The following is a 14435-nucleotide window of genomic DNA, read 5'->3' on the forward strand; positions in this document are numbered from 1 at the left end:
GCAGGAAAAAAGTGTATGCCAGAGATCTGAGACAATTTGGGATAGGGATGTCTTTGAAGCCCAATGACTGATCTAGCTTGTCTGGGACTCTTGGGCACGGGGTCCTCAAGAGATGAGTGATGTCAATAGTCAAAGCCCCACCCCCCACCAACGGTGACTCTTTTATCTAGAGACGGAAGAAAAGAGAGAGAAAATAGAGAAGACACTTACCCTCAACTTGTTCACTGTCAAGGTGGTGGGGCAGGGGGTAGAGAGAGAAGAAAAGTGAGATGAGCTTGAGCTTCTGATCAGTTCTGCAGGTATCTGCAGGTACCAGGGGTCCCATCCCACCAGCAAGGGAGGCTACTATACAGCAGGGTACTCACGTTTCCTCGTCAGACATGGTGGCGGTGGGTTGTGTCTGGAGAGGGAATGACAACAGACAGGACAGTTAGGACTTGCCTTGGTTTAGAAGTCTCACAAGGAGGCAGGTTCTCAGAGATTGGGGCCTAGAGGGGATATGTATAGATTACAATTGAGGGTCACCTCTTGGTCCCCCTGATTGGTCCTTCTCCCCATGACTCTGATCTGACCTTTTTCCTTCCCTGGCTGCAGCCTGGAACTTAGACTCTCTAACTGTTGGACGATTGGGAGGTTTATACATCCCACTCTGGACAGATGTCTCCTCTACAGGATTTTCATGCAAAGTTCTTTCTCAGGTCAGGGGTAAGAGCTACAGGACCCTCTGGATCTGGGGACACCCTGCTGATCTGAGTTGATAGCCTCTGGTTAGGGAATCACCCCAAGATGACGGAGCCCAGCTCCAAGGGTACATTCTCTGTTGCTGGCTCTTCTTTCCTGTGTGAACCTAAACTTCATGCTGTGCCTCATGTTTTTCTTGAGAGTCAAAGTTCCTTTTAGGGTACCCTAGGTCCTCTTTTGTGCTCTCTGAAACCCTCTGAGGTACCCTTTCAAATCACAGAGCCCATAAGCGTTCAGTCTCTTTGTCTCCTTTTTTCCTGAAATACACGGAGACTGAACTCACCAGGGTGGGTCTGAGAAACTTCTCTTTGGGAAGCCTGAATTTGACACGCATGTGCTGATCGGACTGAGCACCTCAGATCTCCTAGCACTACGTCTGGGACTGGATACACGTGTTCGGGTATGGTGGCTACCAGGGCAGAGAACTTGATGGTTCCTGTGAGCTGGTCACTGTACATGCCTGCAGTGCCTAGGGCCTGGGAACCTCCAAAGAACTGTATCAGAAAATCGTCTCAAGGTCTGACAAACAATGTTCATAACAACACAACACAGCTGACTTGAAGACAATAGCTCTGGCGCCCCCAGGGAGGGGGCTAAAAATGCACCAGCAGCTTAATGCTGAGGTGGGAGCTGTTTCGAAGCCCTGTTGATAACATTAGCTTTCCCAGAACTATTGAAACTTCCTGCAAAATTAACCCACAGATACCTGGGAGGTTCTTGGCTAAGCACAAGGTTGAGCCCTGCCTTGTCCCCGGGCCTCTGTGTGAGAGTCCATCAAGCATAAATGGGCCACCCAGCCAGAGCTGACCAACCTTCTCATCCTGCTCTGATCCCTACCAGTCCTTCTAACTCCCCCTTTACTGCCCTCTGTATCCCCCAGGGGCACTCTGTGGGGTGGGAAGGTCCGTGGGGTAGTGCAGTGTCACTGAGACCCCCACCTCGCTTCTCCCGCCTCTAGTTTCCACTGGACCCACACACCTGTCAGCAGCAGAGGGAGGGGGGAGTGGGGGGGGGTTGTGCATTTACAAGGAGCCAGTGGCAGCTGAAGTGTCCAAAAATAGGCATCAAAATTAGCAAGACTCCTCTGTCCTGAAACCCAAGATGGCAGGGGGGCAGGGTACTGAGAACAACCCAGCCATTTTGGCTCCCCTCCTGGCTCTTGCCGGCATCCAGCAAGAGCTGCCTTACACCCTTCCAAAGTGGGGTAGCAGTGGCCCTCACTCCGGGTTGGGAAACTGAGGCTACTGGTCCTCTAGAGTTCCCTAAGGCCCACTTGAGCAGATCTGGATCTCTCCACCTTATTTCAATATCCCTGTAAGTTGGGGAGAGGCAGAGGTAGGGTGGCAGGAATGGGACAGGGCTGGCCAATCAACAACTAGAGGGAAAGCAGTTGTCCCGTGGAGAGTTCTGGCCTTAGAAGGGATTTATGAAAATAGCCTGTGAGGTCAGGCTCCTTGGGGGTACACGCCAACCTCCGTTTCTTCAAGGGTGATAAAACTCAAAGGGAGGCAGGAGGCCCTGCCACTCACTTGCTATGGGACCCTGATCACTTCCTGCCTTGGGCCCAGTACCCTCTGATCAACCTTGTCTGGTCCTATCTCCTCCAAGGACTTCCAAGGACTTCTAGAAAGCTCACACTCAGGAAGGTAGGGTTCCCAACCTGGAGATTTCAGCAAAGCTGAGGCCTGGAGGGCTAGGGTCTCTTGGGACCACCTATTCTCCCAGCCATAAGCAAGATCAGAAAAGACTTATCTGCTTAGGCCCAGTCCCTCCCATTCCCTCTGTCCTGTTTCTGCTTGGCTCTTGTCTATCCTTGATCTGAGCCTTAAGATCTGTCCTGGGGTGGGGGGCCCAGATATCTCTCCCGTTGCCTTCTTTCCTAGGATGACCTGAGATAAGCCCGTATCTACAAAATTGCAAGAGTAGCTTAGGGCTCAGAGCTCTGGCTCCAGGAATGAGTTGAAATTCCATTCCTTCCCTCAGGTCACTTTTACACAGCCCCAGAAAGGCTCCCACCCTGCTATATCACAGCAGGCAATCTCAGAGCTCTGGGTAATGTCCCCTAAGTGGATCCTTATCTCACTCTCTGAACTTCTCCCTAGATCCTACCTTAGGAGGGCTCCTTACCCCTGAGGCCCCCAGCATCTCCCCTCCTCCCTTCTCCCAGGTCCTTTTACTCTGGTTTGGCGCCAGTCATCCTGAGGCTCAGCCGCCATGTTTCTAGTCATCAATACGTAACACAGTATGAGGCCCAGGTCCCGTTTGAGTGCCCCTTAGATGTTAGGTACCCAAACCCTGACACAGTCACCCACTCCTAGGCCAGCTGTTCACATCCATACCCACCTGCAGTTGAGTCTGAGAAAGGCTGGGGGCTCCTTGTGGACAGGACCAGCAGCAGCAGGCACTGTCCGACAGCCTCACCCCCTCATGTTATAGTGACATCTGATCTTCCCTGGCAGCCCATTGGCCAGCAGATGGGTGGCTGGGGCATGGGGAAGGGGAGGGTGTGCCCAAGCAGGCCCCTGACCAAGTATAGGAATGCCCTAGAGGAGGAGGCCCAAGGAGGCAAGGATGGAGGAGACATGCCTGGAGGAGGAGGCAAGGTCCCCAACTGTCCTAGAAAGGTGCCAGTTGCTATTTTTAGCTACCCCCCCCCCCCGGCAATGGGCACATGCTTGGTGGACTGACGGAGGGAGGAGGAACGGATTAGATGGAGCCCAAGACTGTGTTGCGCCAGGCTGGTATTGGGGAGTGGTCATCAGAGCTTGGGTTTCAAGTTCCTTGGCCCCCTGCTCCTCTGCCCAAGGTGGCTTGTAGGAGTGGAAACTTTGCTCAAGATAGGGTCTAATTCCATGTGACACCCCTGTAGCTCGGCCTTACGCCTCCATCACAGAGAGAGCTCAAAACACCCACAGAATGAAGGACCTTGGATCCTTGGCTTGTATTGCACCAAACCCCTTAGAAACCAGGCCTATTTTTTCAAGTGGACACCATTGGAACATATAACAAGAGAAATGATGACCTAAAACCCTGTGGTGGTTGTCAGTCTTCCCCAGTGACTGGGGAAGGCTGGGTCATGTTTGGGCCTGTTTTTGGTCTCGGGGTTCCTTCCTAAGATGTTGAGACCTAGGCTCTATTTGGTTCTGAGCAGGCCTGGCCATGTGCCTGGCCTTTCTTTCTTCAAAACTCCAGGGGGCACCATCCAACCATGCACACCTCTCCTGGGCCTTGTGTGCCTGGATAGCCCTGCCTTTAGGGAAACTAAAGCACCCAGTAGCAAGAGACCAACTTGGCACTTTCTACTCATTTCCTCAATTCTCCCAGACCCCACGGGTTGGGCATGACAGGTAAGGCCCATGGATCTGTCCAGTTCAGGAGAGAAGTCAATGTGAACCCCAGGGGACACAGACAGGGCTCCTGTTCTTGGCGTCCAAGGGTTAGAGACAAGCTGGATCTTCGAGTTTCTGGAAGGTTGGGATTGACCCACCAACCACTTCCTATGTGTTGGCATCCTAGGGTTAGAGACAAGCTGGATCTTCAAGTTTCTGGAAGGTTGGGATTGACCCACCAACCACTTCCTACGTGTTGGAGATGGGCCATAGAGTAGCAGAGACACACAAGACCCACCTTGTTGTCAACATCAGGGTGGAGCCAGTCTTTTAGCCTGCTGGCTCACAGAACAGGACCTCTCTCCTGCTCTCCTCTGCTCCAAGCACCTGCCCCTTAGAGGTCCCTCAAAGCTGGAGTTGCTGGGCTACCCCAACCTTCCACAGCCATCCATGTCCTTGGATAGATAGGGTTCAGTGAACTCCAAATAACATGGATGCCCAGTTCAATCTGCCCTTGGAGGTCATGTAGAGTTTATGAAGCCCCACACTGGTGCCAAGGGGACTCTAAATCTCTTCTGTGCTAAGGCCAGCCTTCCTTTCATCAGGTTTTAACTGAAACAAAGCACATTCCTCAGTTGAGGAACACAGAGAGCAGACATGAAGGATTTGGTCCAGTCTGTAGTTTTTGAAGCCTTGCATCCAGAAGCTCTTTTGTCTGAGAGAAATGGGGGTCCTTAGAGGTCTGTAGGAGGGTATACTATTGTCTCTGTAATGGCTCCTTATGGCCAGCAGGGGAGGGTGGCTGCCCACTTCAGAAGCCTTTGGCAGGCACTCACAGTGAGGTCAGAGAGACAGGGCAGGTCTTATTTTGGGTAACAGTCATCTCCTTCTCAGGGGACCAGGCCCAAGGTACAGCAGGACAGCATAGAGTGGGCACTGCTGGACCTGTTGCTGCCGGCCACTAAAGACTTGAGCAGGTAACACACGCCAGGTAATACACAACAGGTCCTACTTGGCTTGGCTGGGGCTTGGTGAGCAGGGGAGACAGAGCAAAAGGCTCCCTGGGGATCTGGGAGAGGACTGGAGACCTTGGTGGAGGTGGGGGACAAAGTCTGTTGGATGGGTGCTGAACTTCTACCCAGGAGACTGGTTGTGAAGGATCCCTCAAAGTTGGTGAATGAAGAACTTAGCCTTGCGGACAGAGGAGGTTGAGAAGGGCCTGTCTTTCCAGTGTTTTGATTCCAGTAGCCAATATGGGTGACTTCCAAGATAGTGGGGTGCTCAGAGGCCATTCAGACTGGGAGTGTAAGAGCCCCTGGACCCTGAGCCTTACCCAGTACTCCTAGTTGACCCACTGTGGCTAGCTCTGCCAAACCCAGGATAGGACTGGCTGACGTGGCACTTGGGACTCAGCCGCTGTGATCCGGGCAGCAGCTGCCTCTATGCATGACAGCTCCTTCTGGTTCTAAAAACACAGATCGGCTCGACAGGTATTAGGGAACTTCTGGGTCCATAGGACTTCACTTTGAGCAGGACCTGGAGGAAGAAACCCCAGCTATTGGATTCCTCAGGAGTCAGGCAGGAAGATGGAAGGGCAGTGTCCTGGTGTCTTGGGCAGGGTGGGCAGTGTTATAGCAGGGGATACCTGAGACCCACACAAGGTTTAGCGGAGTTGTACTTACACACCTTGCACTCTCCTCCTGAGGTGAGTCAGGGGAGCATGGTGCAATAAACACTTTCCCTCTGTCACTTGACATGCCCATTCTGGTCCTACACTAGTATATCGCTCCCTGTCCCCTTAAGGACCTTGAAACAGCTTCTGTCCTTGGTCACCTCCTCATCTGAGTAGAAAGGGCAGAGAGTGTCCTGTGTCCTGGGAAAAGCTTCTCGTGGAGCAGAGCAGAGCTCCACATCTACATCATGGTGAGGCTGTGAGCAGGCTGGGGCCATCAACCTGTGTGAACGTTAATATTCCAGAGCTATGTGTCCTCACCAGTTGAGTTTGAAGCTTTCAGAAAGTCAAGATTCTGAATGTCTAGGTAGATGTCATAGTCAAGCTTAGAGCATCATTAGTCAAGGATCTCCAGAGTCTAGAGGCAATAGGGTTTAGAGTCAGGCCAAGGGGCAGGCTTGTGAGGGGCGGGAGACCCCAAGGACAACATCCCATAGCTCAACTGGGTCATTCACACACTTGGTCAGCCACTATACATTCACTCACCCTCACAATCAGCTCTCACAGTTTCTACTTCCATTCCTTCCTTTCTTCTCTTTCCACCATTTTCTACTCCCCCACCTATCCATCTACTCATCCATCCATCAACCCACCCACTCAACTACTTACCCATCAACATGCCCACCTGTCACTATTCATCTACCCACCCCTTATCATTCACGTCTCCTTCTAGCTACCCATCCATCTACCCAGCCAGCCAGTCAGCTACTCATGTATCTATCTGTCCCTCTATCTACCCATAAATTATCTATCCTTCCGCTCATTCATCCATTTATCTACTTACACTCTATCCATCCATCTACTTACCCATCATCCACCTGTCCATCCATCTATCACTCATCCATCATTCACCTTGTTCCCTGTTAGTGAGCACAGGAGAGCCAGTGCATGGGGTCATTCAAGATGCTTTATTACACAAAAAAGAGGGACTCAGAGTCCTGAACATTCAGCATGGGGACAGGTACCCCTGTATCTGACTGGGATGCTGGCCTTCTCTCCTCCATTCTTCCTTGGGAGCTCCTGGCTCCTCTAGGGAGTGGTCCCTTTAGCTGATGGTGAAAGGCAGAGTTGGGGGGGGGGTTGATCGAAGAGTAAGAGGGCATAGAAGATGGAGGGTCCAGGAGCGAAAGGAGAGGGGAGTGGCAGCTGGGTTGTTGGAGGCTCAAGAGCAGTCCAGACTGGCAACGGGAAGCAACTTCTTGGTCAGGGCTGGGAGTGGCTTCTGGCTGGAGTCTCTCCTGGGAACATAGGCAAGGGTATGGGGTGCATTAGGCTGGGGCTGAAGAAGTGGCACAACCTGTCCTTCTCTATGACCCTACCTTCCTAGTGTCCATCAGACCTTACCATACCCCTCCTTATCTGGGGAGGCTCCTGCTGACAGTGGTCAGTCACCTGGGAGACCAGCTCTCAGGCTCAAATCTATTCTGGGCCTAGACTGGCTCAGGGGGCAATACTGACTACCCACTGGGGCAGCCCTCTTGAACCAAACCCAAAGTTGCCCCAATTCTTCAAGTCCCAATTTCCTAAAGGTAACTCAGAAGCTTGGAGCAAGTGTGGGAAGACCACCCCAGCCCCCTGCCAGTGTTTGCTTCTGCTCCAGCAGAGTCAGCTCCGACCGCGGCAGCCATAGGCCTCCTTCCACCCCAAACCAGATGGCCTCCAGTTTGGCCCAGATGCCATTTGTCAGTGTCCTTGCAAACATGTGGCGCCCAGAAACCAAGACAGGCAGCTCGGCCTGGACCACCCCTGGCAGGAGGGCTGTGGGGATATCCCATTCAGCATAGCTCAGCAAAAACTGCTCCCGTCTTCCTGCTAATCTACCTCTAAGGATACAGCCTCAGCTTGCCTGAGCCTTTTGGCTGCCACCCCTCACCACTCAAAGCACACGGACGCGCCTGTGGTCACGCTGGCGACGGCATGGCGGCCCTCACGTGTCTGCAGGCAGCCTGCCCTCCACCACTGTCCGGCAGCTGGCCAGGCACAGGCAGTTTGCTTGTAGTTCATCAGTGGGTCTCTGTTCCCATCCTGTACTACTATAGGTCTAGGCCCCAGCTGGTACTTGGAGATAAGGCCAGCTTTATGCAGGCTATCATATAGGACAGATCCCTGAAGGCAGGTTCTAGGCTTTGTCACCCACCAAATGACCTGGAGCCACTGTAAGTTCACCTCCAAACCAGGGTATGATGAAGGCACCCACAGCGACTAATGCATAAGGCTAGAAGGTGCTTGCAATATGGGAGAGCCTGGGAAGAAGGCTTCTAGTAGCTGACTCTGCACCTTCTCCCACTTCGGCATATGAAACCACCTAGCAGCCCCTCCTGTGGGCAGGAGAGGGGGCCCAGCCTGACCACTCTTTCTCCCCTCTACCCCAGACCAGAGATGTTCGTTTCAGTTGTGTCGACACCCCAGGCAGCATGTGGCCCAAGACCTGAGGCCCCCCATGGGCCCCCACCACCCTTGCTGCCCAAACCTGGAAAAGACAACCAGAGACTTCAGAAGCTACTGAGAAAAGCCGCTCGGAAGAAGATGGTGGGAACAACCCTCGCCCCACCTGGGGCCTTCCGTACCTCCCTGTCCCCCGTGAGTGAGGCCAGTCATGACCTGGAGACCACCGTCCAGCGTCCTGCTGAAGCCCCTCACTTGGTGGTCCCCCTGCCCCGCTCACCACATATCCCCATTGTTCACCACGTGGCCTCGCCCCTACAGAAGTCCACTGTCTCTTTCAGTCTTCCTCAGCAAAGGTCTCTGGCAACTCATTTCAAGGCACCACCTAGGCTTGAAGCCCCAACCCCAGAAACTTCCTGGCCCCGCAATGGCTTTGCCCATGTATCTGCCCCTACAGCAGCTGGTACCCACATCACCCAAGTGCATATCCGGCTGTCACCATCCTCGCATACTGGGACGTCTGAGTCCCCCAGGGTGGCCCTGGATGGGGATAAAAGCCTGCGTAAATCTCATACCCAGCCTCTCATCCCAGTAGCACATATTCGCCCACTGCCCACCGGGGTGCAGGCAGTCAGTCCTGGGCCTGAGGAGCCCCCTGTAACAAGGCCACCACCCAGTTTTCAGGCCTCAACATCCAGAGAGTCAGGTGCTCGAGTGGTGGTGCCCATAGCCCCTACCTACCGCTCATCTGGACCCTCACCAGCTCCTGCAGCTCCCGAAGCAGAACACCTAGAGGAGCTGCCCACAGCCAGTCTTGCCATGGAGCCCAAGCATGTCTCCAGCCTTCCAGCAGCTTCAGGTCCCTCGGGCCTCCCCCAATGCCCTGTTCCCAAAGTTGCACCCAAGCCCTGCCTTAGTGGTTGGACACGCCTGAAGAAGCAACTGATGGAGGACGCAGAGCAGCCTGCATTTCCAGAGCCAGAGCTGAGCGTGCAGTCTATGCAACCAGAGGTGCCAGCCCCCATGGTCCCACAGCCCCCTGCCTCCAGGGCCTCTAGGATGTGGGACACAGTGCTGTACCGTATGTCACTGACTGAGTCCCGTAGAAGTCACCCTGTGGGGCCCGGAGATGGGGGACACCCCCCGGCCTGCCTCAGTCGCTTGCCTTTTCTGTGCCGACCTCGCTTCAATGCCCGGAAACTACAGGAGGCTGTCCGGCCTGCTCCTACACTGCACCCCATCCTAGAGCTACACTCCCAGCCCAAGAACTTCAACCGGACAGCAGCAGGTTGGAGGCTCCAGTGATGTAGCCAGAGTGGCCTCCGGGACTCTGGACTGGGGTGGACAGAGACTGACTGAGACTGAGCATACAGAGAGAGGGTCTCAGTCCTCACAAGTGAACACAATAGGTCAGGATAGTGCATGGCCATGGCAGCTGGCTGCTGGCTGCTCAAAGGAACCTATTAGATAGACACAGAAGAGTTGGTGGGAGCGGAAGTGGCAAGTGAGAGAGGTGGATGAAGCGGAGAGCATGTGTCTGGAGGCAGTTTGGAGTTGTGGAGGAGAATGCAAGTTGGAGAATATTTATGGATGATGAGAGCCTGACCTCAGGACCAGGGTCATAGAGGGCTTTAGGCCCAGTGCAAGCTGGTTTGGGTGAGAGGTATTCAGAGGTACATAGGACTGGGCAGTGGAGAAAGGATGTTCTGTGGTCTCATGTGTGTCTCGTCAGTAAGGGCTTACTGGGTAGGGCTACACTGAGGGCAGGGCTTAGTACAAATCATAACCTTTCAACAGTTGGGTAAGGACAGGTCAAACCAGAGGGTTATAAAGAGGCAGGGGTCAGGCACTAGAGGGACTCCAAACCTAAAATCTGCCCAACTCTGATAGAACATCAGCTGTGAGAGGAGGGACCCAAAGGAGCCAGGAAAGGCTCTCTGTCACAGCCACCATAACGGGATTCAGCAGGGGTTGGGCTAGAAGTCCTGCTTGGAATATGATGGGTACTATGGCTGTGGCCAGAGCTACCAATAAATGTATGTATACCCATACAGGCATCACCTCTGTGTTTTTCATGGGATGGGGAATGTAGCAGAGTCCCTAGGGGTCTTCAGCAGGGCAGGGGGACAAGCCGCACTCCCATCTCCTTTACTGGATGTATGATAACCCACACTTTTGGATGCTGTGCCACACTCAGTTTCTCCAGGGCCGACTCACATATCATGAGTCTCACTGGATATGGTAGGAGTTCCTAAATGGAGTTTGAGTCTCCTATGAACAGTACTGGGCCAACCTGATCCTGCTTGAGGGGAGAGAGATCCAGGCTTCAGAGAGCCAGAAGACAGCTGGTAGCCAAACAGAAGACAGAGAAACTCTAAGGCCAGGTCTTCAGCCCTCAAGATCTAAGATACGGCCCATCTATGCCAGTATGCTCCCGGGGGGACCCATTTTGTCATGCTTTGGTCCTTTGACTCACCAAGATACATACATGATCTATGGCACTGGGCTGTCATCCACAAGCACTTTCTCATACTTCCCATGTCCAGTGGCCACGAACTTGTACCTCTTTCCAGATGGGGTGCTCTGTTAGGTGAGACTAAGCGTCAAGGAGATAGCTATAGAAGGGGGATGCTGCTGTCTCCAGAAAGTCTTTGAGGAGGGGATGTAGCCGCCGCCATCTTGGCTTACTAACCTTGATGGTGGATGAGGTCTTTGAGCCTCCTTTCTGCTCCCACAGGCTTTTCTTGCTCATGTCTCCAGCTACAATATCCTGGGGGTGGATACAGGGCAGGGTCTGTCATAGGACAGTTACAGGCCAAGGGACCTTTTCTTCTGCCTGACCTTAGCTGACTGGAAGGTCGAGAACCTGCCTGCCTCACTCTTGGCAGGGAGGAAAAGAGAGTCCTACCGCCTGTTTATTAGGGCAACATGGATTTTTCCTTGAGTCCTGAAGCCTCACATCCACACTTCACCTTGGCTACTCCAGGTTTGCTTTTCCAGAGGGAACCACCAACCCATCCCCACGATGGACAATTTCCCATGCTCTGCCCCCTCAGGTTGGTCTGCCTGGAGAGGAATCCTACCTGGCAGGAGGGTGTCTTGGAAGCCGACTGAGTCTGTACCTCTCCTGTCTCCCAACGATTCTTGGTACTGGCCACAGCCATGCTGGGCAGCTCTATGGAGGGCTGTCGGGACAACTTGGGAGTTCGACCAGCAGACTGCAAAGGAGACAGAGCCCCAAGACAGTCACCATGGTAGGCACCAGCAGCCTTTGCCCATCTTTGTGTTTGCTGGAGGTAGGGATTGTGGACAGATGTGTTAGCCTTCATTTGGTGCCCCATGAGCTACCCCCACTTCTGAAGAACATAGGAGACACAATGTCATATGGGTTCTGCTTCATGCTACACATTTGGGGGCTGGAAGAGCATTGTTTGGATGGAGTTTACGGGTTAGATGGAGAAGATTTTTTGGTGTGATGGGAGGTGCTGGCTAGGTGAAGGGGTATCACATGAAGAACAGGGCTGATGGAGGGATGTTGTTGAGGTACGTGGGCTTTGTTAGACTGAGGGAGGATTGGCTACATGAGGGTGTGTTGTATGGTGGGAGGGGCACTGGTGGAGTGGGCGTGTGACAGGACAGAGGCATGCCTACTGCGATGTGAGAGACCTAGAGTAGATGGAAGAGCAATGTGAGTTGAGGGAAGGACACTGTACAGTAGAGAGGGGTATGATGGGATGGAGAGAGGAGCTTAGGTGGATGGCTGATGATGGCTATTAAAGAGGAGACTTGGCCTCGGAGAACTGAGTATACTTTACCTCAGTGGCCTGGGTATACTGCTGCAAGCGCTCATCAATTGTGGAAATGGGCAAGGCTGGCTGGGACTTCTTCACACTGTTGCTGGGGGTAGAAGAAAGGATAAGTCTTATGTTCCTTTCCAGTGTTCTCCCAGCCCACCCAAAGCCTCTCCCAGGGTACCACATCCCCCGATCTCAGTCCACAGCTGCTATCCCACTGTGTCTTTGAGAATGCCAGAAAGAAGGGAGACATACCTCTTCTGTATGGAACGATTCAGGGACTCCGTCCTATCTGCCAGCTGTGGAGGGTGCAGAGTGTGGTCATGGAGAGACACACGAGGCCCAAGTTCCATCCCTCAGTGAGTCTCCCCACTGACCCAGCCCCACTTCCCTATCACAGGGGTTTACCAGGGCAGCAGGGGATGGATGAAGAAAACATGAACACGGAGAAAGGGGATGCTCAGGCTTCACCTACTTTGGTGGTGGGGCTTAGGGGAGGTGAACTCAGTTCCACAGTCTCTTCCAAAGCCAAAGGGCTGGGGCTCCTGGCCTGATGACTTGTCAGGTGCTAGGGACAAAGCACATAGGCAGCTTAGATGACCTCTCCCTGTGCCCTCCTACCCCACCCAGAGCCTGTCTGAGGCCTCTGGGGCCTCAGGCCTAGTCTGGCCCTAACACGCTACAGCTCTGGAATCCCCAGCTGCGGGAAAGAATCTCTTGGTCATTGGAGAGGAACTTGCCCAGAGGGTCACCCGCTTCTCCACCCTCCAAGAATGTGTTCTGGAAGGACTCAAGGACAGCTATAGGTCAATCTAGGAGACCTCAGCACCCCTGCAGTATCACAGACCTAGCCCCTCAGGGAGCCCTCACTTCTTACCTCTTCTGTCTCCCCAGAATTCCCAACAGCATCCTCTGGATTATGCTCCCCCTGGCTCAGGCACAACTTCTCTAGGTGAACGTTGGTTTGGTGAGAACTGTGGAAGAAGAGAGAGGCAAACTTAGTTGTAGGAGACAGACCATTTGTTGCTTGGTTCTGGGCAACTTCCAGTTCCAAGCCTTAGGTGTGTCATCTGTAAAACGGGAGCAGTCCAATCGAGTTGGTCCACAAGGCTCTTAAGACCCCAGTGATAACCGGGCGTTGGTGGTGCACGCCTTTAATCCCAGCACTCGGGAGGCAGAGGCAGGCGGATCTCTGTGAGTTCAAGTCCAGCCTGGTCTACAAGAGCTAGTTCCAGGACAGGCTCCAAAACCACAGAGAAACCCTGTCTCGAAAAATAAAACAAACAAACAAAAAAAACAAAAAACAAACAAACAAACAAACAAAGACCCCAGTGATAAAAAACATTAGGGTTTATTTAAAGAGATAGGGGTGTTTCAGAGGACAACTTGGGGGAGTCGGCTCTCCTTCCTCCATGTGGGTCCTGGGTCTCTACCTCAGGATTCTAGGCTCAGTGGCAAGCACCTTTAACCACGGAACATCTCACAAGTCTAGCCAAGGCACTTTTATAGAAGAATATGTAGGGCTTTGTTCAAAGTCAGCACTGACCTAGGGCCTCTGTACCGAGAAGCCCTAGAAGGCTCCCTTGAAGACATTAGCTACTGCTCACTCACTGAATAGGGCTGCCCAATTGCTGAAGCTGGACACGTCCTGCAGCCCTCTATCTGGATAAGTCCAGTTTCTGGGGGCTTTTGCCTTGCCCATATATGGGCAAATAGATCAGCAGAACACAGCATTGAGGAATGGCCACTGGGGGCCCAGACCCAGAGTATTTGGGGGTGCTGGATTAGCGGCTGGAAGAAGCTAGGGAAGGGACTGCATTACTGAGGTGAGGGGCCTTGGGGAGGGGCAGCTAGCCAACGGGCAGCCGGGCGTGACTCCGCATTCGAGTGGCTCTGAACCTGGAGGAGAAGATAGTAAATTCTTGTATTTTCCATGATGTCAGGCCCCTTGGTGTACGTGCCAGCCAAAACCCAAACCCACCACCCAAGGTGGGCTGGGGTTGGAGCCAGCAGCAGCCACACAGAGGGGCCATTCAAGAGCTGGCGCGGACCAGGCAGCCAGGCGGGTTTGAGGGTAGGGTGGAGGCTGCAAGGCCAGAGCTATGCCTGAAGATCGAAAGTGCCCCCTGCTGTTGAGCCAGAGAAGGGAGTGTGCTGAGGGCAGGGCTGTAGCTGCCTGCCTAGAAACCCAGAATACTCACAAAACACAAAGGCACACAGGGGGAAATTGAGGCTGGCAATGGGCAGGCCCAGGATAGCTGGCAGTGGACAGACTCAGAACCAGGGCCCCAGAAAAACAGGGGTTTTGGAATGCAGAGGGTGATTGAAATTGAAGTTCATTAAATGAGAACGAGAAAGAGCTGAGCTGAGTTCTTGCTGGCCCAGGGGCCTCTGAGGGACCAGAACGGGGCTGAATCACTGAGCAAAGACAGCTCAGCCTTTAGCTCTGGCCCA

At 53.4% G+C, this 14435-nt stretch overlaps 2 protein-coding genes and 1 long non-coding RNA gene across 7 annotated transcripts in view; 1 reads left to right on the forward strand and 2 right to left on the reverse strand.

Annotated features, from left to right (window-relative positions):
• Positions 1 to 185: 185 nt before the first annotated feature.
• LOC130880743 (uncharacterized) lies at positions 186 to 3172 on the reverse strand. Its single transcript, XR_009057621.1, has 3 exons — positions 3085 to 3172; positions 366 to 400; positions 186 to 224 (listed from the first exon to the last, which is right to left on the reverse strand). It is a non-coding gene; the product is annotated as an uncharacterized LOC130880743 (long non-coding RNA).
• A 1805-nt stretch (positions 3173 to 4977) lies between these two features.
• On the forward strand, positions 4978 to 9911 carry Prr33 (proline rich 33). 2 transcript variants are annotated; one of them, XM_057778981.1, is made up of 2 exons: positions 4978 to 5061; positions 8175 to 9911. In XM_057778981.1, exon 2 carries the CDS (start codon positions 8182 to 8184, stop codon positions 9490 to 9492), a length of 1311 nt encoding a protein of 436 aa, XP_057634964.1. In that variant the 5' UTR covers positions 4978 to 5061; positions 8175 to 8181; the 3' UTR covers positions 9493 to 9911. The 2 variants fall into 2 exon arrangements, with proteins under 2 accessions (XP_057634964.1, XP_057634963.1); XM_057778980.1 differs by having other exon boundaries at positions 4978 to 5047.
• Positions 6698 to 14435, reverse strand: part of Lsp1 (lymphocyte specific protein 1) — a 34227-nt gene continuing 26489 nt past the window's right edge. For 3 of the 4 annotated variants that reach the window (XM_057778985.1, XM_057778982.1, XM_057778984.1), the window contains 8 exons: positions 12859 to 12955; positions 12457 to 12549; positions 12237 to 12280; positions 12003 to 12084; positions 11271 to 11405; positions 10880 to 10957; positions 10676 to 10770; positions 6698 to 7040 (listed from right to left, as the gene is read on the reverse strand). In XM_057778985.1, the coding sequence (XP_057634968.1) occupies positions 10681 to 10770; positions 10880 to 10957; positions 11271 to 11405; positions 12003 to 12084; positions 12237 to 12280; positions 12457 to 12549; positions 12859 to 12955 (619 nt within the window). In that variant the 3' untranslated portion in view covers positions 6698 to 7040; positions 10676 to 10680. Of the gene's footprint in view, positions 7041 to 10663; positions 10771 to 10879; positions 10958 to 11270; positions 11406 to 12002; positions 12085 to 12236; positions 12281 to 12456; positions 12550 to 12858; positions 12956 to 14435 lie in introns of all 4 variants that reach the window. The other variant, XM_057778983.1, reaches the window with a different exon arrangement.

This window comes from Chionomys nivalis, chromosome 8 (genome assembly GCF_950005125.1).
Source record: "Chionomys nivalis chromosome 8, mChiNiv1.1, whole genome shotgun sequence".
In the NCBI taxonomy this organism is placed as follows: Eukaryota; Metazoa; Chordata; class Mammalia; order Rodentia; family Cricetidae; genus Chionomys; species Chionomys nivalis.

What these genes read in the sequence shown, in the direction of transcription:
- Prr33 (XM_057778981.1), top strand. Translation starts at nt 8,182, where the DNA reads ATGTTCGTTTCAGTTGTGTCGACACCCCAGGCAGCATGTGGCCCAAGA.